The following is a 26373-nucleotide window of genomic DNA, read 5'->3' on the forward strand; positions in this document are numbered from 1 at the left end:
GGCAGACTCTGGGAGGGCTCACGCCAAGGAGAACTTCCCAGGACCTCTGCTGCCAGTGTCCTTATCCCCACGGTGAAACAGAGCCACCACTCGCCTCTGCAGGAGACCCCCCAACACCAGCAGGTACGTCTGGTTCAGTCTCCGCCAGGGTCACTGCTCCTTCCCCTGGGTCCCGATGCACACATTACTTTGTGTGTGCCCTCCAAGAGTGGGGTCTCTGTTTCCCCCAGTCCTGTCACAGTCCTGCAATCAATTCCCACTAGACTTCAAAGTCTGATTCTCTAGGAATTCCTCCTCCCTTTGCCGGACCCCCAGGTTGGGAAGCCTGAGGTGGGGCTCAGAACCTTCACTCCAGTGGGTGGACTTCTGTGGTATAAGTGTTCGCCAGTCTGTGAGTCACCCACCCAGCAGTTATGGGATTTGATTTTACTCTGATTGAGCCCCTCCTACCGTCTCACTGTGGCTTCTCCTCTGTCCTTGGACGTGGGGTGTCCTCCTTGGTGAAGTCCAGGGTCTTCCTGTCAATGATTGTCCAGCAGCCAGTTGTGATTCTGGTGCTCTCGCAAGCTGTGTACACTCTTAAAATTTGTCTAGGGCACCAAAGAGCTTTCGTTTATGTGGGTTACAGTTGTTGATATGTATCATATTACAGATTAAAGCTTGGAGGACTTCTGCTTCTGGCCAAGACAGAATAATTGGGACCTGATATACAACAACCCCCCCGTCCCCCTGCAAAAAAAAACAACAAACACTGTAAATGGACAAAACATATGAAATAGTTTTCAAGACGTTAGACATTAGGTAACAAAGGACAGGAATCTCTGAGAGATGGAAAAATTTATTATATCAATTTATTATATTTAATTATTATATTTAATTTATATTATATATAAAATTTATTTATATTTATATATATTTATTATTATTATATTTATATTATATATATTATTATACTATATTTATTTATATTTATTATTAAACTCTATATTTATTATATAGAGTTTGTAGGCTCCGGGTCAGGCAGGGAGATCCTAGGCAGAGCTTGGAGGGCTCTGAGTTAAGGAGAAAGAAAGACCAGAGAAACTGAAGGAGCTGAAGTTTGCAAGACAGAGTGCGGAGAGGAGAGAGTTGCACTGAGAGAGAACCCCGGGGATCTGCAGAAGGTCACCTTGTGAGTTCATTCAGTGCACAAAGTCTGTTCTCTACCATGAGATGAAATCAAATTAGAAATCAGTAACAAAGCCCTCTGGAAAATCACCAATATTTGGAAACTAAATAATACACTTCCAAATAACACATGGGTCTAAGAAAAATTAAAACCGAGAAATTTCAAAAATATTTATTAACTTATTTAAAAACAACAATAAATTCATTACATTAACATAAATCATAAATGGCATATTTTGGTAAAATACTGTCCCAGCACAGAAAAATCAAAGTAAACGGCGATTTCTACTCCTAGCCCAGATGGAATAACAGACTGTATTTACTTTTCTCCCTTAAAAGCTAGAAAACCAGATGAAATATATAAATCAATGGATTTTCAGATATTGGAAAAAGGTAGCACAGGACTGTTTTCCCCGGAGAAAGGAAACAAATAACATGGTGAGCTCTACAGGTCCAGCAGCTTGCAGGCAGCTTTAAGGTCCTGGGTGGCGGAACCTCAAAATAATCACTAAATAGGTACAACAATATAAAATTAACAATATCCTATTGAAATTACCAGGAATTCAAAGAAGCAAAAAAATAACATCCTAGAAAAGAGAAGAATCAATTAATAGAACCAGACCCAGCAATGACAGAGATGATGAAACTAGTAGATAAAAATGTTTAAACAACATTTACAAATATGTTCTTTATATGAAGAAGGAAGAATGAGGGAGGGTCCTGCTGAGTTGAGAAATGGACAGTATAAAAAAAAGACCCAAAAGGGAATTCCCTGGCAGTCCAGTGGTTAGGACTCCTCGCTTTCACTGACCCAGGTTTGATCCCTGGTCGGGGAACTAGATCCCACAAGCTGCACAGTGTGGCCAAAAAACGAAAACAAAAACAAAAAAACAAATGGAATTCCTTAGATGACGTACATACTTGAATTGAAAAATATTCTGGCTGAGGTAAATGCAGATTAGGGAATAAATTGAACTGAATGAAAGGACATCATAGCAATGTGTGTTGCAACTAAAGCAATGCTTAGAGGGAAATGTGTAGCATTAAAAGCTTATATTAGAAAAGAGAAGAGGTTTTAAATTTGTTATCTGTGCTTTCATCTTAAGAAACTAGAAAAAGAAGGACAAATTCCATCCTAAGTAAGCAGATGGAAAGTAACAGTGAAGAGCAGAAATCAGTGAAATTGAAGACAGAAAAATAGCAGAGAAAATCTATGAAACCACAAGCTGTTTGTAAAGGTCAACAAAATTGGGAACCCTCTAGCAAGCCTGATTAGGACAAAAAGAGAGAAATCACAAATTGCCAATATCAGGAATAAAAGAGGGAGAATTACTAAGTATCCTATTGATATTAGAAGAACAGTAAGGGAATATTATTAATAACTTCATGCCAGTCAGTGTGGAAACATACATGAAATGGACAAATTTCTTGAAAGACACAAATTACCAAACCTTACTCAAGAAGAAATAGGTAAGGTTGAATAGCCCTATATCTAGTAAATGAATTGAATTTGCATCCCCAGGAAGAAAACTGCAGATCCAGATGGCATCACTGGTGAATTCTATGAAACACATAAGGAAGGAAATAATACCAATTCTACAAAAATTTTTCTAAAAAATCGAAAAGGAAGGAATACTTCCTACCTCATTTTATGAAGCTAAAGTTTCCATGAAAGTAAAAACCAGACAAGGGTAGTATAATAAAAAGTTCTGACCAATATTCCTCATGAACATAGATGCAAAAATTCTTAACAATATTTTAGTAAATCAAATCCAGCATTACATAAAAGGGATAATGCATTATAACCAAGTGGAATTTATCCTAAGAATGCAAGATTGGTTTAATGTTAGAAAATTAATCAATATAATTCAGTGTATTAACAGACTGGAAAAAAAAACACTCTATAATTTTATAAGTAGATGCAGAATAAGTATTTGTCAAAGTTGAACACCCATTAGTAATTAAAAACTCTCACTAAATGAGAATTTCTTTAATCTGGTATAGCAGGGATCCCCAACCCCTGGGCCGTGGACCGGTACCAGTCCACGGCCTGTTAGGAACCGGGCCGCACAGCAGGAGGTGAGCGGCGGGCGAGCGAGTGAAGCTTCATCTGCCGCTCCCCATTGCTCGCATTACCGCCTGAACCATCCCCCAACCCCGGTCTGTGGAAAACTTGTCTTCCATGAAATCAGTCCCTGGTGCAAAAAGGTTGGGGACCTTGCTGGTATAGGATATCTGAAAAACCTACAACTAACATCATATTTAATGGTAAAATATTGAATGCTTCTCTTCTGACTAGGAGCAGGGTAGAGATGTCTATTCTTACCACTTTTGTTCAGCATTGTACCGTGGGTCCTTGCCAGTGTGATAAGGCAAGAAAGAGAAGTAATATTCAGATTTGAAAGGAAGAAATAAGACTTTTTGTTCACAGTTGACATGATCATCTTTCACAAATAGTATGAATCGTAAAAGAAAAAAAAAGTGATAAATTATATTTCATTAAAATAAAAGCTTTTACACTTCAGAAGACAAATATGAAGGGACTTCCCTGGCGGTCCAGTGGTTAAGACTCCATGTTTCCACTGCAGGGGGTGTGGGTTAGATTCGTGGTAGGGAAACTAAGATCCCACATGCTGCATGGTGTGGCCAAAAAAAAAAAGACAAATACGAAAATGAAAACGCAAGTCACAGATTGTGAGAAAATATTGTAAAATTTATATTTGACAAAGTGCTGGTATCTGTATTATATAAAGAACTCTTAAAATTCAATAAGTCCTAGGATGTATTTTTTAAAAGCGCAGATATTTAAACAGATCTTCAGAGAAGGAGATACTCAAATACCAAATAACCGCATGAAAAGATATGGTTATTTTAATGGCAAAAAAGAAAGAAAGAAAGGATAATCCCAAGTGTTGGCCAGGATGTTGAGCTAATGGAACTCTCATACATTGCTGGTGAGAAAGCAAAATGATACAGCCACTTAGATAAACAGTTTGTAGTCTGTTATAAATTGAAACATAAACCTACCTACCAATAATTCTACTCCTAGCTATTTACCCAGCAGAAGTGAAAGCATATGTCCACATCTAGATTTTTATTTATTTATTTTTTATAAATTTATTTATTTTATTTTATTTATTTTTGGCTGCGTTGGGTCTTTGTTGCTGTGTGCGGGCTTTCTCTAGTTGTGGTGAGCGGGGGCTACTCTTCGTTGCAGTGCGTGGGCTTCTCACTGCGATGGCTTCTTTTGTTGCGGAGCATGGGCTCTAGGCGCACGGGCTTCAGTAGTTGTGGCACGTGGGCTCAGTAGTTGTGGCTCACGGGCTCTAGAGCGCAGGCTCAGTAGTTGTGGTGCACGGACTTAGTTGCTCCGCAGCATGTGGAATCTTCCTGGACCAGGGCTCAAACCCGTGTCCCCTGCATTGGCAGGCGGATTCTTAACCACTTAGCCCCTAGGGAAGTCCCAATAGTTTACTTCTTTTTAGAGCTGAATGACACTCCACTCTCTGGATGTACCACAGTTTATTATCCATTAACCTAACGAAGGACATCTTGGTTGTTTTCCTCTTTCCATTTTTAATGCACTCTGGCACTTTTTATCCTATTCTTTTTATTGTTTTAAGAAAAAAATGCTAGTCTGGATCTACTAAGTTGTTTTCACAACGCACACTCTGTTTCAAAAGCACGGTCCCGTCCCAGGCTTATTTGTATGCAGTGGGAAAGATTCAAAAGAGAGGGGGAAATAGGTGATAGAGGAAAGGATAATTGCACATACTATATCACTGAGAAGGCCTTAGTGATGGAATCCAGAGCATAAATTAGCAGTTGGCCCTTAATTGCATCAAGGATAGCCGTTTCATGCTAACTGCCAGGAAGATAGATCATGTGTGCACAGATGAAGTAGTTTGAGACTTATGATGATGAATTTAAAGTGAGGCTGGTCAGTTCAGGTTAAATGAATAAATCCTGAGTGGATGTTAGCCTTTACTGTTAATCTGTTCTTCATCCATGTTTCGCTGCGTGGGTGTCATAGGTAGTTGGTGAAAAAAAGACATGAGATTTTACTTTGGGAGACACTGACTTCAGACTCATTCTGTGATTTAAAGTAGATGAGTGTGTATCTCAGTGACATCGCTTTAGAGACTTGAGTCTGTCCCACTCGGGATCCTGGTTTTGGTGCACCCCTGGGTTCATGGGCAGACCCAGAGATACTCTGGCTGTAAAAGCTGCTCTAAAAAAAAGAGCAGTTAAGGTGGTTGGGACATGAAGGGCTTGACTTGGCACTAGAAAAGATTATGGTATTTCAACTTGGTGAGGCAGAAAAGGTGGTATGATTCAAGTATTAAAAATCTTGAAGAGTATGAGGTGGTTGAATGTGGGCTTATTCGTCAGCTCCTACCACTATCTGATCTGCTTAAAACTTTTAAGAGGTAAATTCAGGGCATTGAGCCAGCAGAACTGAGACTTTAAACTCTAAAGTTCTCCTTGCCAAATGGCAGAACTCCTAAAATGAGGTGGAGAAATGAGTGGGAACAATTTTATTAGTGATAATCTCTTGGCATTGTTCATTTTTTGAGGGGTTATTGGACTTCTTGGGCCAGAGCCAAAGCTGTGGTTGCCATTTACTTTTTGGTTTCCAGCCCAGCTGTAGGAGTAATTAGATTTAAAAAGAAAATCTCTTCTAAACCTGGGATTTTATTACTTCAGAAGATAAAGTCATTAAGCCTCCTTAACTGTTACGAGATTACTTTAGCAAGTTTCTTGAGTCATTCTAAATCCACAATCCATAAGTACACAATGGAGGAGCCTTACTAGCAGGAGAAGCCTTACTAGCAGAATGGCCCAGGCTGATCTGCTTAAATTATGTAGACCCCATAGTGCTGTGTTACTCTTGCCTAACACAAGCTACATAAGGATGGCGGTGGTGGTAGCTCATTGATTCCGGGGAGCTAAGCAAGTATAAAGTAATTGTTCTCAAATGTATAGAGTTAAATAGGGCTTAAAAGAAATCACCTAGCTTGTATTCTACATGAGATCTCACCTATTTCTGAAGAGCTCATTTTTTCTAGTAATCTTTATGGGCAGCTTATATTTTGCTGAAATTTTAACCAGTCTCTTATTTAAAATTTACCAGACACTTTGCAACCCAACACATTAGTTTCACTGGGAGTTTTCATACACATACCATGCACATAAATATGTTAGAATTAGGAGCATTCTGTCCCTAATGTCCAAAGAACAGTCACATGTATAGATCAGGAATATTGAAATGAATATGCAAATGGAGGGAAAACTGGCTTTTTCCAGAGGGGGACGGAAGTCAGTCGCAACTTCACTAGACAGGATTCTGCTTGTCTATAGACAAGAATTGTTTTCCATTGTGGTCAGTTATCTACAATTTACAGAACTGTAACATAGCTCAAGGGCAGTGGATGACTGGAATCCTGGAAGGGTGGCTCTAGAAAATGCATAGTTTTCAACTGAAGCACAAATTTTCCCCTAAACCCAGTTATTCATGGTATTGCACTACAGGGAAAATGATGGTTACTGGAGGAAAACAGTCTCAAAACTTTGTGTTAACTACTTGCAGTATGAATCTTTCTAAAATGTATTTTTATAGGATTTACAACATCATTTTGGACCATGACTTAAGTGTTTAAGGTTGCTAGATAAGTAAGTACAGCCTCAGCTGTTTGAACCATGGTTCAGAATCACAAATAGATGTGTTCAAGTCCATGCTCGAATGACGAACGGCTACTCTTTATTGAGTAAATAATGTACATTAATAATGGTGACCTGGAGGTCAGGCTTAAATTATTTTCAGAGGTGTTAAAGTAGTAGTAAATTAAGATTGGTTAGTTATAATATCCTAAGATAAGGTAGATTGGTGGTGGTGGGGATCTTAGATTATTAAAGGGGTTCTGATAGGAAACAGGCAAGAAATGTGAAGGAAAAAGGGGGAATTAAAGTAGATATCCTATGTTTTTATCCAACTTTCCTAGAAGTCTCTGCTTTTATACTCAGTTAATGTTCTTCCTCTTAGTACTCGGTTGTGTCTTGGAAGTTAGAATGGTGTCTTTTGGTTATATTTAAGAAAACAGCATCTTTCATGCTCTATCAAAAAGCCTTTTTAAAAGAGTGGGATATGGGAAGAAACCTACAGTTGCGAACTAGGAATATCATGTTTCAAGTTTGTATCTGAGGAACGGGGAAGATATAAAAGAATGCTTCCTCAGCTCCCCAGGCCTTTTAGATTCGTTGTAAGTGTGTCCAAAGGGTGTTGTTCTTGAGCAAGCTTGTGTTATTCTTGATGTTCAGTCCATCGGTTGTAGACATGTAACTTTTATAGTCCTTGATTTACTGAGAAGATCTTTTGAATTTCAGGTATAAAACATCAGAATGAATTTCAGCGTCTGGTGGATCAAGCCAGAAAAGGGTATAAGAAAACTGTTGGAATGTCAAAAAAAAAAGTAACAGAAGAAGATGAATCTACAGAAAAGCTATTATCTGTATGCGGGGGTAAGAGACTTTAACTAAAAACAGAAGTATATGGAATTTTATAATTTTTAATATCAAAACGAAAAAACCAAAGGAATTTACTTTGGACTTAATTGGTATTTGAAATGGGCAAAAGTATTTTTAGACATATAGCAGTTGTTGGATGTTTATTAATAAACTAGGTTTATTATTCTGGGAAGAATGATTGTGGAGATGTCCTGAAGACACAGTTTCTAAAATCTGTCTTCCTTTCCATTAATGAGAAATCAGAAGTTTTTTAGTTGTTTAAGCTTGAGGTATAGGATTTATTGCTGCAGATCCTTAGGTATCCTACAAAGAGAATAAATTATTTTTATTATAGGTCGCTGGTATTAACTTTGGATGGAATGTTCTGCTAAAATATCTAAGGCTAATACACAGCACATTCCAATTTCAACCCATTTTAAAATTTGAGATTGATATTATATTTATGTTGCCAGGATTTGGGCCAGTGAACAGAGCAATCATAATGGAGGAAAGTGCACAAGAAAATTCTTTATTATTTTTTCTTTATTGTGATAAAAATATACAAAACATATTTATCATTTTAACCATTCATAAATGTACAATTCAGTGGCATTAAGTACGTTCACAGTGTTGTGTCACCATCACCACTATTACACCCAAAACTTTTTCGTCATCTCCAGCGAAAACTCTGTACCCATTGAATAATAACTCTTCCACTTTCCCCACCAGCGCTTGGTAATCTCTGGTCTACTTTCTGTGTCTATGAATTTGCTTATTCTAGGTACCTCATATAAGTGGAATCATATATTATTTGTCCTTCTGTGTCAGCTTATTTCATTAAACATAGTGTTTTCAAGGTCCCCATGTTGTAGCATATATCAAAATTTCATTACTTTTTATGGCTGAATAATATTCCATTGTATCTATATACCACATTTTGTTTATCCATTCATCTGTAATGGGTTATTTTCACCTTTTGGCAGTTGTGAATAATGCTGCTGTGTGCATTGGTGTTCATGTATCTGTTCAAGTCTCTGCTTTCCATTCTTTTGGATATGTACCTAGCAATGGAATTTCTGGTTCACATAGTAATTCTTTGTTTACCTTTTCAGAAACCACCAAACTATTTTCCATAGTGGCTGCACCATTTTACATTCCCACCAGCAATGCTTGAGGATTCCAATTTATATGCATGTCAACACTTGTGATTTTCCTTTTTTTTTTTTACTGTAGCCGTCTTGGTAGATGTGAATTTGTGTCTCATTGTGGTTTTTTGATTTGTATTTTTCTAATGACTAATGATGTTGAGCATCTTTTTATATGGTTAGTGGCCATTTGTTTTTCTTCTTTGGAGAAATGTCTGTTCAGGTCTTTTGCCCATTTTTTAATTGGCTTGTTTGTTTTTTTGTTGTTGAGTTTTGAGAGTTCTTTAAATATTCTGAATATTAATCCCTTATATATATGATTTGCAAATATTTTTCAGCTTTTTTCTGGGTCGTCTTTTTGTTTTCATGATAGTATCATTTTTTTTTTCATGATAGTATCTTTTGATGCATAGAGTGCTTTATTTTGATGAAGACCAGTTTATCAATTTTTTCTTTTGTTGCCTGTGCTTTTGCTGTTATAGCCATGAAGTTGTTGCAAAATCAATGTCATGAAGATTTTCCTATGTGTTTTCTCCGAAGAGTTTTATAGTTTTAGCTCTTATGTTTAGGTCTATGGTCCACTTTGAGTTAATTTTTGTATGTGGTGTAAGTAAGGGTCCATCTTCATCTTTTTGCATGTAGATAATCCAGTTTTCTGAGCACCATTTGTTAAAAAGACTGTCCTTTCCCTGTTGAATGCTTTTGACATCCTTGTTGAAAATCAGTTGACCATGTATGTGAGGGTTTATTTCTGTACTCTGTGTTCTATTTAATTGGTCTGTATGTCTATCCTCACGCCTGTGCTATACTGTTTTAATTACCATAGCTTTGTAACAAATTTCAGAGTCGGAAGGTATGAGTCCTCCAACTTTATTCTTCCTTTTCAAGGTTGTTTTGGCCATTTGGTTCCCTTGGGAGTCCATGTGAATGTTACGATGGATTTTTCTGTTTCTGCGAAAAGTGCCATTGGGATTGCATTGATTAGTTGCTTTGGTTAGTTGACATCTTGACAATATTAAGTCTTCCGTTCCATGAACACGGATGTCTGTCATTCATTTTTGTCTTTTTTAAAATTACTTTCAACAATATTTTGTAGTTTTCAGCATGCAAGTCTTTCACCTCCTTGGTTAGATTTATTTCTAAGTGTTTTATTCTTTCAGTGCTATTGCATTCTTTATTTTTGTCCTCACTTCTCCTGGTGTCATGTAGTAGGTTGCTGCCTGAGTATAAGTATATACTTCATGGTCTTTGTGAACAAGTTAAATTTGTTCATGCAGTTGTTAAAGGACGTTGTCAGAAAGTAGTTGAGCTCCTGAGAAAATCTGGTTTAATATCTCGGATTAAGAGAATATTTTTGTTTATTGGTTGAATCTCTTTTGAAAATGATTGATTGCTTGTAGTCAGGGGTGGTGTATTCTTTGTGTATGTGCACATGAATATTGCTCTGTCTGGGGTTCAGAGCCGAGTGCTGCTGGTAGATAGCTGCGCATGAACGCGTGTGTCTGGGAGGGGTGGGGAGTGTGAGAGAGAGGCAGACAGACTGGCACAGACCAAAAGGTTGGGCTATGTATAGCATCATACAACCAGTGTAACTTTTGCTCTTTAGAGTAAACTTGCTCATTAAAGTGCCAATATAAGTGAACAAGTTATGTGTCCCGTTAAGTAAAACCTTCATCTGTTTTTGTTACGTTTCTTTAGGGAGGTTTAATGTCGGGACCTCATGTTTTCGGCTTTATTTGGAGTTCTGTCCTGAGATCCATGGGCAGATATGAAGGATAACTGACTTTCAGTGCCCACAGTTGTTGAATGATATTTGTCTGCAAGAGGGAATTTATCCTGTAGAATCTTATATAAGAGGGGAAGAAGTAAGAGAAGAATATAAATCAGGTGCAAAAATAAAAGGTAGTTTTATGTTGAATTCCTGCTCCCTGGTTTGCCGGCTTGATTGCATTCTCCCAGCCAGTGGAGTGATAGAGTTGCCTGGGTTCACCAGGTTTACTGTGTGATTGATTCCTCTCAACCTGGTCCTAGGTGTCTGTTTACAAGAGAATATCCTAGAGATCCTGGATGGTCCTCTTAGTTAACTGCTTGTTTCCCTTTCCCAGATAAACATTAGAGGGTACGATTTTGTTTTGGTAATGAGCAGGCTTAGCGAAAGCCAGACAACATCAGGAGCTTATTTTTAGAAATTATACTCTTGTGTGATGTATGCTGTTTGCGAGTGTAACAAAAACTTATAATTATTTCTGGAAAAATCTTGACCATATGGAGTTGGAAAGGTGTTTGTTTGTTTGTTTGAAGAATCTGTCTTATTCTTTTTCCATAAACTTTATCTTTATAACAAAACCTTGACAGTTCTTGTTGGTGTCCTTTGTTAAAGGTCACTTGCCTCCACAAGTGCATGAGTGATGTGTGAAAGCTCTGCTTCTCTGTGAGCAAACACATGAAAGGGGGCTCTATCCCAGTAGCACGTGTCAAGCATGTCAAGAACTCACTCGGTCCCTGAATCTTAAAGCCAGCACAAGTGAAGTCCCAGCAGAGCCCTGAAACACATCGTGAGGGAGGGGCCTGGACACTGAAGAATCCTGCACGGAGATGATTTTCTGCATTCATATTCACAGATATTTGGTCACATCTGCATGTCATATTCTTGCAAACACTGTGTCTGCATCCCCCCAGCTTTCCTGGGCCTTTATCTTTATCTGCAATAAGAGACCTTGGAAAGTGAGAATATGACAAGGGATGTGTAGAAATGTGACATGTGTGGGATCAAACAGATATATTGGTTATGTCTGATTAGTTTTTCTCTTCCCCAGTGAATATTAGATTCTATGTAACAGATTTAGAAAAATGTCCAGATGAATTCACTACCATTCAGCAGTCAGTGACAAATATTGTTGTTCTCTTATTAATTGAATCTTTAATCCTTTTTTGTCATGTTTCTTATGTTTATCACTATTCTCTGATCTGTGAAATATTCAGGAATTCTTTAGTAATACTGTAAATAAAAGTCTCACTAGAATTATAAGGTTCTCCCTGCTCCTGGTTTTAAAGAACATTTTATTTTTGAATTAATTAACCTGGAAATACATTGGGTGGACAGTATAACCAGATAGCACCAGTGTAGTGCTAATTCTTATTCTCTGGCTGTCACTAGAGTTTTGGAATCAGTGTTCCATAAACTTCTATTTTACCGAATAGCAATATTAAATGTTGTGGAAATAATAAATATACAGAAGTTGTAAATTTTAAGATACTCTTAAATGTTTCTTTTTTTTTCTTTCTTTCTTTCATTTCTTTTTTCCTTTTTAGGACAGGAAGATAATAAAATGAAATTCTCAGATATGTCCTCAGTAACAAACCACTTCCCTCAGTCAAAGCTGGACTCCCCAGGGAAACTAGAGCCTGACAGACCAGATGATTCTTCCAGTTGTACTGATATTCAAGAGGTAGCTCTTTCTTCACCAGAGTCAGATTCATGCAATAGGTAAGAAACTTGCAGTAGTTGATTATTTAAAATTTCTGTTTTCTGTGCATGCTAAGAGAGCAGCAGAAATAACCAGAAGTAGCTTTGAGGCCTGGTGCCAGTCCTCATCTCCTTGCGTCGTCTCCTGCTGCTTTGTAAGGTTCACAAAGGCATCAGGGCAGGATGTGGCGAGTGTGTGCAGCAGTCACTGGGGACTTTGCTTTCTGCTTTGTAGGCTTTTTTTTTTAAATTATTTTTAATTTTTACTGGAGTATAGTTGATTTACAATGTTGTGTTAGTTTCTGCTGTACAGCAAAGTGAATCTGTTACACATATATCCACTCTTTTTTAGGTTCTTTTCCCATATAGGCCATTATGAGTATTGGGTAGAGTTCTTTGTGCTATACAGTAGGTCCTTATTAGTTATCTATTTTATATATAGTAGTGTGTATATGTCAATCCCAGTCTTCCAACTTTATCCCTTCCCCCTCCCCCTTACCCCGTGGTAACCATAAGTTTATTTTCTGCATCTGTAACTCTATTTCTGTTTTGTAGATAAGTTCATTTGTACCCTTTTCTTAGATTCCACATATAAGCAATATCATATGGTATTTGTCTTTCTCTGTCTGACTTACTTCACTCAGTATGACAGTCTCTCGGTCCATCCATGTTGCTGCAAATGTAGCCTTTATATAGATATTTCTCCTAGAGTTAGAAAAGAGAGCATGACTGGCAGTGAAATTTTTATCAAGAGAATGAGTGAAGGAGATAAACACGGCTATACTAGAAAGTAGAGATGGCCAGAAAGACAAAAGAAAGAAAAATTTAATTGAGCAAATAGAATGGATGGGGAACCTTTTATAATGAGAGATTTGGAGGTGAGTCATTTTTCCAAATTTTTTAAAAGACAATTTAAGAAGATGATGTGTTTTTGAAAGATGACACAGTGTTGTGTTATAGTCACCATTTTGTGTTCTTGCGATTCACTTTATATGATAAATGCTACCCATGTTTCTACCTCATCTTTATAACTTTTTTTTAGTAGCTGCAGCGTTCTGTTGGGTTCCTGTACCATAATTGACCAAACTTTTCAGTTTCTATTGGATTTCTACATCTTCCCCAGTGTTTTTTATACTTACACACCTAAAGCTGTGGTAGAGCTCTCCCTATAGGAAGTCTTTTGTTTCTAATGAATTACTCCCTTAACTTTAGCATCATTTTGACCTTGGTGGGTGGTGGTGTTGCCTTCTGAATGAATTGTACCAATTTTAAATGGTAACAGCAACATGTTATTTAATCTTTGGTATTTGTTCATTTAAAAATTGTTCACAGTACTCTAGAATGATAGATTATGTCTAATCTAAAATATCAAATTAAGAAGAAATTTTTTTATGAGAAGAATATACCCAAGGACCTTTGCTTTCCTAGGGTTCTTGGAAAACAGCTTCAGGTTATTGAGAATCAAGTATTAGGAAGGGAAAATCTTCTCATTTTGCCCCGAACATTTTCAAGATCAGAAACGGTTTATCCCGAGTTGGGTAAAGGCAGAACATAACGGTAGCCTGAGTTTCTCCAAGACTGTGGCTCTGCTGCACAGTTACTCTGGATCAGGCCATTCCTGTAAGTTCATTGGGTAGTGTTTGTTTTTAAACACAAAACTCATCGGAGTACAGGGTAGAAACGGAGGAGAAACAGAGTTCAGGGAAATAAGAGTGAGTTTTTAAGCATAGTCACGAGATGCCCGAATGTTCTGGAATGCCAGGATGAAATGGGACATTTTTATAGATTTGGAGTGGAGGGTGGAATGGAGGAAAATGAAAGGGGAGACACATGGCAGCCAGATGTATTTTTATCTGGTGGTGAGAGTGTGGGAAACAGGATGAGTTTGTTGGAGGTCTTGGCCTCAGACAGACTTATTGTTATCACTGAACTGTGAGAGGGTTATTAAACCATTTAATTTCTTTTAAAGTAGGCTCTTATATTCTTCCACACTTTAATTAGTTATGCATGTATATATGTCTACACACACACACACACACACACACACACACAATACACCCATGACCAGTGGAACTACCTGCTAATTGCGAATATTTAACAGCTTTATTGAGGTATAATTTACGTACCATACAATTCACTCCTTTAGGTGACAATTCAATGGTTTTTACTGTGTTGCCAAAGTTGTACCACCATCACCACAATTTTAGAGCATTTTCATCACTCGGAAAAGAAACCTCATCCCCATTAGCAGTCACTCCACAGTTCCTCCCAACTCTGCTAGCTCCCGGCAACTACTGATCTACTCTGTCTCTATTGATTTGCCTATTTTGGACATTTCATATAAACAGGATCATACAATATGTGGTCTTTTGTAACTGGCTTCTTTTACTTAGTATACTGTCTGCAAGGTTTATCCATTTTGTATCATGTTTCAGTACTATATTCCTTTTTCTTTCTAAATTATATTCCATTGTATGGATATGCATTTTATTTTTTCATTTATTAGTTGATAGACGTTTGGGTTGTTTCTAATTGTAGTTTTAACAAGGACAAAAATCATCGCCTTTGTTTGCACACTTTGGAAGCTTAGCTTTTAGAGACCGAATATGAGGATTTGTGTGGCTTGCCTTGAGAAATCGGTCAGTGTCTGGTACTCATATCTCAAGTATAAAGAAGTGTTACACACATTGTAAATATTAAATATGTTAAACTTTAAAATTTTGATTTAATTAAGTACCCTTTTATACCCTCCTTTTAATTTGCCCTGTCATTTTATCAGTCTAAGGTTTTTTACATTTAAAACGTTGAGTCTGTTCCTTATATAAGACCTAGAAACTCAGGCTGAAGGGAGAGTGGGAGTGCAGTGGTGTTTGCTTTGATACCAGGGCGGACCACTGGGCGGCCGACTCCGGAGTGGACTGTGGAGGAGGAAGTGTGCAGGCGGAGCAGCTGTGGTGCAGCAGGGAAGTACAGGCTTACAGTTGAGTGGCTTCGGGTCAGGATCTGCTGGGTGATTTGGGAGTCAATCTTTTGAAGTCCGTTTCCATAGCTATGAAAAGCATGTATAAATATCTTCTGTCTCAGATCTATTGGGAAGATGAAATGAGATAATAGATGTGAGAGTCTTTGATAAATATATGATTATTCTGGTTTTATAAAGACCAAATCAATTGAGTTTTCTTCAGTAATACTGCAAAACTTGGGCCTCTAGGACTGGATATTTCAGAAATGCTTTCATAGTCCTCTATTCCTTCATTCTAATTCTTAAGCTATTATATCATAGAGTAAATCCCACAATTTATCTTTTTTTTTTTCCTACTTCTGTTCTGAACTTTAGAAAGTTGTAAGCCTGGGCTAATTAGTTCCATTGAAAATTCATTTAATTCAGCCTCAGCTAGGTGCTCACCACCTAATTTACTCCTTATTGCATTTCCAACCCAGTTGCCTGTGTCTGTTTCCTCACTTTGAATGAACACCTTGTCTCCCAGTTCACCAAGGCAGTTAATCTGACCTGTCTCCAGATCTTCCTTTCCATTTTAAGGTTTCTTGTAATTTCTGACCACTTCTTTCCTGTTAATTGTAAGAGAAAGATATATTTCTTAATACATTTCTAAAGACATATACTTTCTTAAGATGAATTCATCCACCTCCTCTGAGACTTTGCTCCATCACTCATGTCAAGTTTGCTCTCAGATGACCCTTTTTCGTAGCCCTTCCTCCGATCTCTTCTCTTATTCTTCCCACTATGCAGGAAGTAATTTTAACTTCCTCTGTGGATTCCTGTAACAGCGTCTCTGAATTCCATAGCAGTTTGTCCAAATCAAATCTTGCCTTGTATTATAGTTATTTGACTATCCTTGTCCTTCCTATTATTACTCATCAAAGTCCTTAAGAATTGAGTCTATCACTCATTTTAAAAAAAATCTCCTGCCTTGGGTTACTACACAACCATTATTAAGTGAAGGATTTCTTGATTCTAAGGTGTACATTTTCTGTTTTACATTTTAATGTCTGAAATTGTGATAGGTACAGTGATCAATGGTGTTTTACAGTTGCTGCCAGCCAGGTGGTAGTTGTGATATACTTGCCAGTGTGTGAGTTTCAGTTGAGTTACATGTATTGTTAACATTACATTGGTTTGTCATTTAAAATGTCTTCAACAAAATAATGAGAAAAAAGTTGTGTACGAAGAAAGTAACAAAATACAGCAGGGTGAAAGTTTGATGTTAGCGAGGTAGTGTTCACTGTTGGATGAATGACTGCAATTCTGTATTTTCTTGCAAAACAGTCAAGTGATTTACAAGACCTAAAGATGCCCACAAGTATCTGAAGACTTGTTAGTGAACTATGTGCAAAGGATTGCTTGTTTGTTACATGACCTACTGAAGGCAGGAGAAATGGTCACATCCCTTGGAATAGATGGGAAAAATTTCAAAGTAATAACAGTGAGCCTGACTGATTCATCTGTTGCAAAGACTATTGTTTGGGTGTCAAGTATCAATTTGTCAGACATTTCTTGCTGTCTGTGAACAGAAGCTGCTCATCTTCCAGTCACAGTTTATGTGATTGAGAAAAACAAAATTATGAGTTTAGTTTGCAGAATGGGTGTCAGTGCCTTAGATGAAATGCCTGGAGACAATTGTCAGGTAATTTGGAGAAATGCTTTTATCTCCAGTGCTTTCAGTGGTACAGAGGATGACTTTGTGAGGGAAAAATCAGACATCATAGACGTTGAGTCAAAACATGATGAAGAGTAGGGTTCCGAATCTGAATACGTTTTAGGAATACTTTAACCAACTTATTTCAGTTTTTTAGAAAATATATGTACAACAGTGGTATAAGATAAAAACCTATGTCTACATAGGTTTAAAAGAACTCTGGATATGTAAAAGTTAAAAATAATGGTTCCTCTTACCATTAATGTTGTCTTAGATTTTTGAAATGTGGTATCTGAATATGAATAAGGTCCCTAACTCACTTCAAGCATAATTTTACCACCTAGTTGGAAACTAATAAAGTCGGTCATAACACTCATAAAGTTGGTGGTAACCTGGCAGAAGGCTGTCACAAAGTATAGTGATCCATTGGTAAATGCCAGTGCGATTTAGTGACTCTAAAATCTAAATGGTCAAGAGAGATACTCAGTTGATTAGGTTAATTAACACCTTAGAAATCAGGACAAGAATTCAAAGTGAAAAGGGACCCATCACAACCAAATGCCTTTAGTGGAATCAAAGCATTTCAGAGATTAGTGGTCTTTATTTGTCTGGTCCAACTTTTATTTTCCATAATTCAGACATCACATGGAAGGGAGATGAGACATGACACTCAGTGACTTTGTTCAGATCTTTTCCAACCCTAACATTCTGTAATCCTGTTATTTTTGACAAGTGTAATAGTTGATAAATTATCTGTGTTCTTTTACCACTTGACCATTGCAGACCATGAATCAACCTTCTAGAATTATGCTTATTCCTTGTATATTGAAGCGTTCATTTTTTATGAAAATTTTCTCACTTTTTCTTTTTATGATAGTTTTATTGCTTTCACTGTAAAGCCCTAGATTTTCAAAACAATTTTTAATTTAGATGTTATGCATGCTTATTGTGAAAAATAGAAAATTTAGGTAAACAAAAAGTAAGAGTCCAGTAAAATTTTATCAGCCAGAAAGAACTTTGGGTTAACACTTTCATATGTACATTCTTCTAAAGACAGCAGTATGGGTACATGGATACTTAGAGGAACATTTTTAATACACAAGAATCATAATATTTTGTAAATTTTTATGCTTTTTTTCTCTTTTAAAGAGACAAGTCATGCTGCTTTAGGTCTAATGTGAGTGAAAATAAATTGAGTTGTTTTTTTAATTCATGTAGTCATGCTGTAATACAGATTATAGATCTTATTGAATTACACTATTGGTTTTCTTTGTGTTAGAGCAGTATTTAAATTGATGTAATATGCCAGATTGACAGCTAAGAATAATCTTACTTTAAGATCCAATAGGTGTATCTAATCCAAATAATTACTAGGATGAAATTGTTTGTTGCTAATTTGATTCTTAACTCTTAAATAAGTACCTCTTTTAGAGTTTTAATTATTAATGTTATATTGATTCTTTCTTGCCAATTTGAAGACAGATGATAAAAAAATTGATAGGAATTTTAGATTTTTGTACACCTCCTAGATGACTCCCGGGAGTTCAAGAGACTTGTCCAAATTTCTGTAAATTCACTTATTGTTCTTCTTAAGAAGAGAGGGCTTTTGTTCCCTGAGTTTTGGCAAGCAGAAAAAACTGCATTTTTTTTGAGTGCTAAGTTATAAGAAAAGATGCTTTTGATTATGACCCTAGAGAGGAAGCTTTAATCTTCATGTAGAGATGAATAGTGGTCATGCTATTCTTTGGAAGAAACTTTAGATCATTATTTAAAAAAAATATTTATGCACTTTAATTCTAGGCAATATAAGTTAAAAAGAAACTTTTTATGTACCTGGAAAAAACTGAGTAATGTCATAGATTAGGTAATATTATATCAGTATTCAATTTCCTGATTTTGAAAATTTTATTATGGTCGTGTAAGTGAATGTACTTGTTCTTGAGAAATGCACGCTGAAGGGTTAAAGGGACATGATGGCTGAAACTTACTCTCAGTGCTTAAAAAAATAACGTGTATGTGTGTGAGTGTACACACACACAGAGAAAGAGTGAGAAAGCAACTGTGGCAAAATGTTAGCAATTGGAAAATCTGGGTGAAGGGTCTAAGAGTCATGTTTTTGTAAGTGTGAAATTGTTAAAATTAAAAAAATTTATTGGAAAGGGTCATTTTCCATAATCAGAGAAGCTTGTTTATACCAGATTTTCTAAAAGAAAGATTTATAGTTACGATTTATTGGCTAAAAAAAGTGGTAGCCAGGGATCTACATGGGATGCTGAGTATTGTTTTCAGCCGCTGAAACCATATTTATTTCAGTCAGTCTGTTCAGGACCGACCCAACATGGTTACCTCAGCTTTGGTGTGTTCGAGAGTGTGGGCTAATGAAGCAGGGACTTTGATGTCAGTAGGAATGAAGAGTATCACAGAGACCACCTAATTTCACTGCTTGGTAACCTGTAACCTGCGTGAACCTTCTTGGAGATGCCAAGTGCTGGTCATAAAAGAATCTGGGTCAGGTAAGGTGTGAATGAGTACATTTTAACTTTTCACACTTCCTGGCCAAAACCATTACCTCTTCTCTGATGCTAGGTCAGTAGCAGCATCTTTGTGTAGGAATTCCAATACAGACAGGCACAGAACACCGGAAACTTTGACAAAGAGGCGTATTAACTATGGGCCATGAATTTCATATATTTTGGTACAACTTTTCCTCACTTTTCAGTCATTTTTCCAAGAGCTATCTGTCCAAACTTCTTAAGAGCAAGAGAGCAAAAAACAAAAATATGTGAAGAGATCTTGATTACAATTTGTTGGAAAATTTAAGGAGTAGTTAAATTTCAGCTTTTCTTAAATTCTGAGTCAATTGGAGAATGATGGGGGAAATCGTAAGAGAAAAAGTGCCATTGTGACACTCATCTGAGGAATGTGGAGTACTGGCACCATAAGCCTGTGGATAAGACCACGCTGAGTTTATTGCTTGTTGAAGGGAATGGGAAACACTGCCTCTGTCATCAAAGTGGCCTCTCAGCCAGAGGGGCAAAGCTGACTTGTGTGTTGAGATTACGATTTTGGTTTAGTCAGTTCTTTCAGTGCGGGTCTTGGTTAGGATTGGGTAAACCTAATAGTTCAGAATTGGTGAGTACAGCAAGATGAGGATTCTGAGGAGAGGAGCTCAGAGTCCTTGGGGGTGTGTCCCTTGATGCTTGCTATTGAAAAGCTGATGGGTTTTGTAGGAGGTCTTTGGACTCAACAATATGTGAGTGCTAGCAGTGTTCTGTGTTACATGGCTTAGTCCACAGGCAAGCCCATTTTAGAGAAGTGGAAGTGAAAGGTCTAAGGAGTCACATAAGCAGCTTAGGGTTGTACACATGGTAGATGGCAGTACCTGGACTTGAGCCAAGGTCTAGTTGACCTCAGAGCCCAAGTTTGCCTGACTGATAATGCTTATGGCCAAGCCGGCTCGCTCTTCACATTCTTGAAAGAGTGTAAACATGCAGTGCTTGAAATGTTTGGGCTTCCTGAGAAGCAGACCCCGAGACAAGGATTTGAGTGGAAGTGGTTAATTTAGAAGGTGAAAGAACCATGCTGTCGGGAGTGGGCAAGTGCGACAGGAAAGGGAAGATAGCATTTAAGGGGCATATTATCAAACCAGACGTCACTGTGAGCGACTGGGGTTTATCCCTCCTGGGAACTGGAAGCTGGTTTAAAACACACACCTGAGTTGTCCCACCCAAGGCAAGGGGCAGGGGTATGTCGTTTGGTTGGGGGCTGCTCCCCACTGCTTCCAGCCTTCCATGCTGGCGACAGAGCTGGCTCTAGCATGGCAGGCAAAGGCGCTTACGTTTGGAGATCAAGTATGTGAAGGGATTAGGGCAAGGGGATAGGGACAGGGCATCAGTGGGGTCTGCCCAGGCCATGATTACAACTGAAGACAGGAAACTGGTTTGGTTTTCTGTAGACTCTATTAATGCAAATGGGGTACTGTAGACTTCTGTCTGTATCTCGGGCCCAAGAGAAGGCAGGAGCAGGGGTGGGGGGAGTCCCAGAGCTCATTGCCCCTCTGTGCCCCTGTTTGCCAAGCTCACTTGCCCGTCGCTGCCAGGAAGGGGAGACGTAAGGGTATTTGCGGGCTGTTGAATAAGTGGTAGATGAGCAGATGCCAGGGAGAGAAAGGGACAGATAATCTAGAAAGCTCTGAGACAAATGGGTCCACAAACTGCTGGAGGAAAATGTGTTTGTTGATGAGAAACAATTTACTTTTTCCTCTTGTGTGATAGATAATGAACTGGAGTATGAAGTAATCTTTTTTTATCAAACTGAAGTTCACCAACATACTAAATAAAAATCTCTGGGTCTTAGAAAAATCACAAGCACGGAACTGGGAGTTCTTTGATTGTCGGGAATATTTCCTCATTATCCTGGTTTGTTTCTCCTCGGCGGCAGTTAGAGCAGTGTTAATGGGCCTTGTGGTGTCTGTGGATGTCCTCTCCGCTTCGGACGTGACTCTCCAGGGTGTGGCAGAAGAAGCCCGCTGGTCTTTCTGGGGAAAGTCTTTAGAAGTACCTCATTAATAGGTGACGATATTGTGTGCCTTTGAATCCTCCTTGGACAAAAAGGGGGGGAGAGAGCTAACCTTTTATTTGGCACATTTAATAGCAATTATTTTTTAAATGTTTTTTACACAGAATTGCTTCTTCATGATCAAGAATTAGAAAGTATTTTGTAGTATACTTCTCTGTACTCTTTGATTTGCACTGATGTGTGAACCTTAAATATTTCTCTAATATGTATTTGCTGGGGTTTTTCCCTGACTTATTTCAGAAGACTTTTGTCTAACTCTGCTTGTCCGTAGCTTAGCATAATATTTTTTTTCTGTCATGTTACTTGTGTGTCTTTGTCTTAAGTGGATGGCAAATGGGAGTCAGGTTTCTGACTGTTGGAGGGGAGATTACAGACAAATAAGGCTAAAACTATCCATGTGGTAGTGGATTAGAATTGGAGACCTTAAAATGAACTCATGTTTAGCTTAATATAGAGTCAGGTGGATACATACAGAAGTATTTATAGATCTGTGTGTGTAAGTGAGCTAGTTATTTTACACATGTGTTTCCTTTTTCTGTGAGCTGCCAGGGCCCAGAAGCAAGGGCAGCACAGCTGCAAGGAGCACACCTAGTGCCCTGATCTTGGTGTTTAATAACATTTTCCAAAAGAAGGAACCAGTGCTTCTTGGCGAAATGGCTGAATCCAGGGCTGGGGCAGGAAGCAGGGAAATGCTAGAAAAAGAGACAGAAAAGGGGGGAAGGAAGGCGAGAGGAAAGGAAAGGGAAAAGAAGGGGAGAAGAAGAGGAAACAAAAACCTGACAGACATACCTCAGCCAAGAGATCAAGGTCAACATCAACAGCAGTGTTATGCTGATGGCGTGTGTGCTCTTGGTGTGATGCCCTGGAAATGGCACATTACCTCTGTGGTCTTCCTCCTCCAAACTCAGTAACCTCAGTCAGACTGTGCGAAAAACATCAGACAAACTCCAGTTGAGGGTCATTCTGCAAAATAACCTGACCAGCATGCCTCAACTGTCAAGGTCATCAAAAACAAGGCAAGTCTGAGAAACCAACACTGTCTGGGGGCACCTAAGGACATACGACTACTAAATGTAATGTGGTGTCCTGAATGGGATCCTGGAACCAAAAAAGGACATTAAGTGAAGGCTAAAGAAATACAAATAAAATATGAACCTTAGTAATAATAATGTATTAATATTGCTTCATTGGTTGTAACTAATGTATCAGACCTAATGTAGGATGTTAACAATAGAAGAAACTGGGTGTGGGGCATATGGGAACTTTCTGTACTATCTCTGCAACTTCTCCGTAAATATAAAACTATTCTAAAATTAAAGTTTTTCTTTTTTTAAAGTACATTACAACATCAAAATAAGGAGACATAGTGGCATGAAAATATTCAAAGAATGTATTGAATATTGGAAAACCAAAGTCATCGAAACATTTTCTTCAGTGGTAAATTGCACAGTTTCTAGGTTGTAGTAAGTTTAGTTATTGAATTCTTTTTTTTCTTTCATTTAATATTATGTATTACATTTAGTCATATAAATTAATAAAGCTCTGTGTAATGCATTCCATAAAGTGCATTATTTTGTACTATGTTAAAATTTAATCCATAAATGAAGCGTGAAGGAAGAATTCTGTTTTCCTCTCGGTTGTCTTACTTGTTTTATCAGTTTTGCTTTCTTGTGCTAATATTTTTACTTTATAGACTGATGTCACCTCAGAGGATGTAGCTTACCCAGCCTTTACGTTTCATCAAAAGAGAAAACACGCACGGTTTACGATAGGCCTCACCATCTTCAGTTACCGTGTGTTTATTAGTGAATATATACTTGTAAAAGTGGTTTGAGTAGTGATCCTCCCAGAACAATGTGAAAGTACAGATAGTTTTTATCTTTTCTGCCGTTCTCATCGGCAAAGGGTATTTGCTGTTAAATAATGAGGTTTTCTTCTAATCTCAGATACTTCATGTTGACACCTTTTAGGGATTTTTTTTTTTTAAATGCATTTTCACTGGGTAATCTGATGGGCTTCTTTATAGTAGCTTTTTTTGTTTTTGTTTTATAATAAATTCATGATTTTTCAGCATTCTGAGTCAATCCTAGGTGGTAGATATTTTTCTTTGTTTTCACCAAATTCATGAACTGCCATGATATAAAGATCCTCTGTAAAATTACTTTGCGCCCTTCAATTTTCTGTATCAGGAGGGAGTTTCACAATTCCACAGTGGTTGCTAACTTGTGTATCTAAAATGCTTGTTGAAATTGGCAGTCCCTTCCAGGTTCCACACTTGTCACATGATACCTTCATTGTCATAGCTTGTAGCAGTGTCTGATTGTCACCGGAGGTTTTGGTACGATGACTGTAGGGTTGAGAGTTTGGATTGGCATGACACGGTAATACTTGCTATTTTTGTAAGGTTGAAGTTTTTAAAAATGTATTTCCCTTTTTAGTTTTTCAGACATTTTGTAAACCATATAGGAATTCTTGTTTCAATGTGCTTCTGCGTATATTTGGCTTGATTCATAAAACTGAGATACAATCTTGACTGGTTCAGAATTTAGTTCTTCATTAAAAAAAAAAAAAAAAGAGTAGGCGAGAACGTATTTTTCAGAATGCTTGGAGCAGAGTAAGTATGAGACCTTGAAGGAACTACCAGTTCCTTCTAAATGTTAGACGATCAATAGTTATTTTGGATCAGCACTCCCAGACCCCCAAACATAGGCAGGCAGTTAAGAGGTTTCTCTAGTTTAAAACAAAATGTCAGAATCAGAATCCTTTAGTTTTGTTCTGGTGAATGAAATTGGATGAATTAGAAATGATATGTAACTTCCACATCATGCTGTTGGAATTTTGTATTTTCAGTGAATTGTTCAAGTTCATCATTTGTTATAGTCAACTTGAAAGTTAAAGTCAGAGCTTTTTTCCTGCCTTCTCAATTTATACTATCTTTGCTTTTAAATCAGAGGAATACATGTTATGAGATCTCCTTGGAGACCTTCAGAGCCTGGGAAGAAGGCACATTAGGATAGAATACAAACATTTTCAATTTCAAAGGTACCTTGAGAAATCACTAAATGTAGTACCTTCATATCACAGGTAAGGAAATGGAGGCCTAGAGAGGTGATGTGACTTATCTCAAGTCATTCACTGAATAGAATTGAAGCCAGTAATTCTCAGCCCAGATTTTCCCCCATTATAACATGAATTGTGTCAGAATTTTTATCTTGGGTGCCATTGATTCCTTTGTTAGTAGAACAGCATTTTAACTGAGTTATTTAAAATGTCAGTTAGACATAGAATGACCATATGTTCTGGTGTCTCTGAGATCGGCTGGTTCCCACTTATTCTCTTGGCATCATTATTAGTAGTACCCTGTATCACTCTCCCAAGTGTCTGGGTTTAGGTGGTAGATTATATGGTTGTCCTGTCAGAGGGACATGCCGTGTTTATTTGCACGTCTTCTTTGTTCTCTTAGTCCCACACAAATAGTCACATTCTGGAACACGGGTACATATTAAATTGCTGATTTTGCTTACTCCTATTGATTTTACCACGTAAGTAGTACCCATTGTTCTTGTATCTTAGAGAGATTCAAGCATTAAAATATGATGGGCCTCAAATGTGGAGGCTTGTTATTTTTTAGGTAATTCTGCAGAAGTCACTTGTGGAAGCCTGTAAGGTGCTTTACTATGCTGCCCCTGCCCTAGTAAGCACATTTCGTTAGAGCCTTTTACATCTTGTTACTGGAGTATGGGTAATAATAGTACAAATCAAAAATTAAAAAATATGTGTCAACATTAAAATTTGGAGTCAATATAGTTTTGGAGGGATAATTCTCATACACTAGATCATTTGGTCTAAGGCCTCATTTTTGTGGGAACTGAGTCACAAGGCGGTTCAGTGACCGCTGCCTAAAACCCAGCAGTATAAGGTAGTTTTAAAATTCTCCTCCTCCTTGAACAGATTGTAAGACTAGAGTTTTATGGCCTGAACCTTGACTTGATACTGGGTTTCTGTGGTTTGGTGGTTGGTATTGGCCAGGCATCCCACATCTGTACAGTTGAACACGCGTCCTCAGCATGGGCAGCTGGGCAGATGATATAGAAGTTGACCTGGCTGTGCAGAAGACATGCTGCTCCCATCACGAGCTTCATACCCTGCCTCTTGTTGTCCAGGGAACTTGTATTCGAATGGAAGCTTCTTCAGTGGTAGAGGAAATTTTCACCTTGAGATGCTGCTGGTCTTGTAATTCGTTCCTCCTTACGAGGCTGAATATCGTAACCTGTTACTGTGATCTCGTTGTCTTCTAGTTTTGGGGTTTTTTTTGTGTGTTGGTCATTTATGCTGCTAATAGTTGAGTCAGAACAAAGTGAAGCATCGTGATTTTGTCCCCCTGCCCACTTAACTTGAGATTTTGATTCAGTATCTAGTTGTAGCGGTGAAAATTTTGCTAATTAAAAAAATTTATCCCTTACATTAGACTCTCAGAGTTGATGTCTTCTTTTTCTTCTTTTTTTCCCTTAAGTTTATAAGTTAAACATAAGCACAAATGTTTGATTGTACTTTGAAATTGAGTTTTTTCCAGAGGGCCAAGAGGATTCCAGTGTTTGGAATTAACCTAATGTCCTTTTATTTCTCTTCCTTGAAAAAAAATACACAGTACTTTTCTTCACTTTTTATAAGAATTTAAAGTGATTGACCTAAAAGGTATGATTATCTGTTGAATACAGTATTTCCTAACCCTTTTCTTGCCATATAAAAAATGATAGCATTTGTGTGTCAGACACTTCCATCAAAGAGATGATTGATGCTGGAGGCCAGAGGTGCTGCCATGGGCTTAAAAATTGTTTTGGCTATTCTGGGTCCT

General features: G+C 37.7%; 1 protein-coding gene across 5 annotated transcripts in view; it reads left to right on the plus strand.

The window, feature by feature from the left end:
* The window catches only part of RAD18 (RAD18 E3 ubiquitin protein ligase), a 114406-nt gene that overhangs the window by 67587 nt on the left and 20446 nt on the right, over positions 1–26373 (plus strand). For all 5 annotated transcript variants that reach the window (XM_007192496.2, XM_057555444.1, XM_057555443.1 and 2 more), the window contains 2 exons: positions 7552–7686; positions 12129–12303. In XM_007192496.2, coding sequence (XP_007192558.2) covers positions 7552–7686; positions 12129–12303 — 310 coding nt within the window. The remainder of the gene's footprint in view (positions 1–7551; positions 7687–12128; positions 12304–26373) is intronic.

The sequence above is a fragment of the Balaenoptera acutorostrata genome, chromosome 10, assembly GCF_949987535.1.
Source record: "Balaenoptera acutorostrata chromosome 10, mBalAcu1.1, whole genome shotgun sequence".
NCBI classification, from domain to species: domain Eukaryota; kingdom Metazoa; phylum Chordata; class Mammalia; order Artiodactyla; family Balaenopteridae; genus Balaenoptera; species Balaenoptera acutorostrata.